This window comes from Pocillopora damicornis, chromosome 1, assembly GCF_964200805.1.
Source record: "Pocillopora damicornis chromosome 1, jaPocDami1.2, whole genome shotgun sequence".
Classification (NCBI taxonomy): Eukaryota; Metazoa; Cnidaria; class Anthozoa; order Scleractinia; family Pocilloporidae; genus Pocillopora; species Pocillopora damicornis.
In genome coordinates this window covers 30,025,053-30,027,259 of record NC_142670.1, presented here as the reverse complement: position 1 = coordinate 30,027,259, position 2,207 = coordinate 30,025,053, and the positions used below count along the sequence as shown (strand labels likewise).

Genomic DNA, 2,207 nt, shown 5'->3' with positions numbered 1-2,207 from the left:
CGGAAAAAAATCAGCTGTTTTCGTCGCCCACTTGTCTAAGGTTTTATGATATATACATATATATATATATATACATATATATATATATATATATATATATATATATATATATATATATATATATATATATATATATCGATGAAATACCAGAATTTCTGTCTCGAAAACATATCTTTACCACGCGCGGTGAACGTTCCACTTATCTCTTCGCACGTGCGGATAAAAATGACGTCATGGTAACCCGCTTTAGCAAATTGGCGGTTTTACTTTTCACGAATGGCTCTTTTTTATATTACGAACATCAAATTTGATTCAACCTTAAGTTCAGAGGAAAAATTAATTTCGTGATAATTTTTTTTATGTCAAAATTAAAGGGCTTTGTCCACGGGCTGAGTTACCTACAGGTGTCATGTGCATTCGGTGTTCTTTGTATATATTTTAAATCGTATTTGATCTAAACGAGTGATAATAAATGGCAAAAGAACTTGATTAAATTTTACTTGATTTTAGTTTGGAGGCAGTTACAGCTGTACGCTCTTTATTTTATCTTACTTTTTATTTCACACTCATGAGGGCGCCGTCCGTAAGATGGCCATTGACATGTTCTGACAACTTTGAAAGTGTAAGTGTGTGAATTTGAGCTATAACTTAAGAGCTAGAATTATCATATTTATGAGGAGTTTATTTTTTTCCTAAAATGAGACGATATTTTGCTCAGATAGGATAAATAAAACTGTACATTTTTATCATTGAATGAAATTCAGACTTTTTTCAAACGAAAAGCCACCCTATAGAACAGCAGGGCTCTGTCAAGTAAAAGATTGAAAATCTAAGAACCTTATCCTATTTTTTTACAATACTCCACATTTATGGCTCCTTCGTCCTATGGATGTCACTATTCAGTAAAAACGCGGAAGGTCCTCTTATCTCAGCTGACTAAAACTTAGTTTCCATATATTCTCGTTCAACATCAATTTGCAGGCGAGTGGGATCGCTTCGTAATATTCTTAGTTCTATCTCTGGTGTTCTTAGTGCTGCCATTTGGTTTCTTCCTTTGAATTTTACCATCTTAATGGCTGGTGTCCTCTTCGTGTAACATAAACGTAGCGCTTGCTGAAACTCACGAATTCTGAATACATAGACAATCGGATTGACAAAAGAGTTAGAATAATTTAAAATGTTCACCATGTGATAAAACTTCCATGGTATTGGTTTCTTAGTTATATAGATTAATACGTTCAAGATGATTAAGGGAAGCCAACATAATAAAGCGAGTATGGACACGAGAAGGAGTGTCTTTGTTAAGCGTCTGTTTCGCGATGCTCCATTTCGATGCTGTGAGTCAACGCTCTTGTGTTGAAAGTTTTTCCAGATCGCGATGTTACAGACACAAATGATGATTGTTAGACCCAGCAGAACTAAGACAGAGACATAAAATGCAGATCTAATTGAAGTAAACACCGATAGCAAAGTTAATGTTGTAGACAGCAAGGCAGCGTGTGTCCAAAGTATAAAAATGGCGATGCGGTACGTTTTTGTGGACAGTAATCGGTGTTTAAACGGCCAATATACGGCGTACAATCTCTCACAAGATATAAAGACTGCAGATAGATATGAGCCGAATATAAAAATGGCATCGATGCATCTGAAGACCATAAGATAAAAGCCGTATTTTGCTGTCCAATGCTGATGGGCATGTCCAACAATGTAAATGTAAAAGGGTACTGAGAAGGTTCCCACCATCAAATCAGCAAACGCCATGTTCATAACTAGGAATAAACTTTTCTTACGAAGTCGTTTGGTAACCTTAAAGAGAACCAGAGTGAGCAAGTTTCCTGCAATGATAAGGACCAACGATAAAATAAGAGCGCTGTATAGTGCGATCCCTTCTGCCTTGGAAGGTAAACTTCTTGTAAATGCAGATGCATTCTCCATGGTTTTGTTCACTGCCGACTAGTCAATTACTATAAACTTATCACTAAATGGATCACGGTAAACAGTTTTTTTTTTTCAGAAAAAAAGGCGTTTTTTCAAAGGAGAGGAACTCAACCTTTTGCAACAACACCAAGCATCAACGGCTGACAAGTTATTTGTCTTTCGTGGTAATTATATTCAAGGAGTCACATGTTCCAGGTAAACAAGACATTTCAGGTTCAACTAATACCGTCAATTAAAATGGCTGTTAATCAAAGAACGAATCAGCTGTT

General features: G+C 35.8%; 1 protein-coding gene across 1 annotated transcript; it reads right to left on the bottom strand.

Annotated features, from left to right (window-relative positions):
- Positions 1–936: 936 nt before the first annotated feature.
- On the bottom strand, positions 937–1,935 carry LOC149053228 (adenosine receptor A3-like). Its single transcript, XM_089203423.1, has one exon. The coding sequence runs from the start codon at positions 1,933–1,935 to the stop codon at positions 937–939; it is 999 nt and encodes a 332-aa protein (XP_089059549.1).
- Between the last annotated feature and the right edge of the window lie 272 nt (positions 1,936–2,207).

Bases quoted from the DNA above. Each gene is read 5' to 3' on its own strand.
- LOC149053228 (XM_089203423.1), bottom strand. From the start codon at position 1,935: ATGGAGAATGCATCTGCATTTACAAGAAGTTTACCTTCCAAGGCAGAA.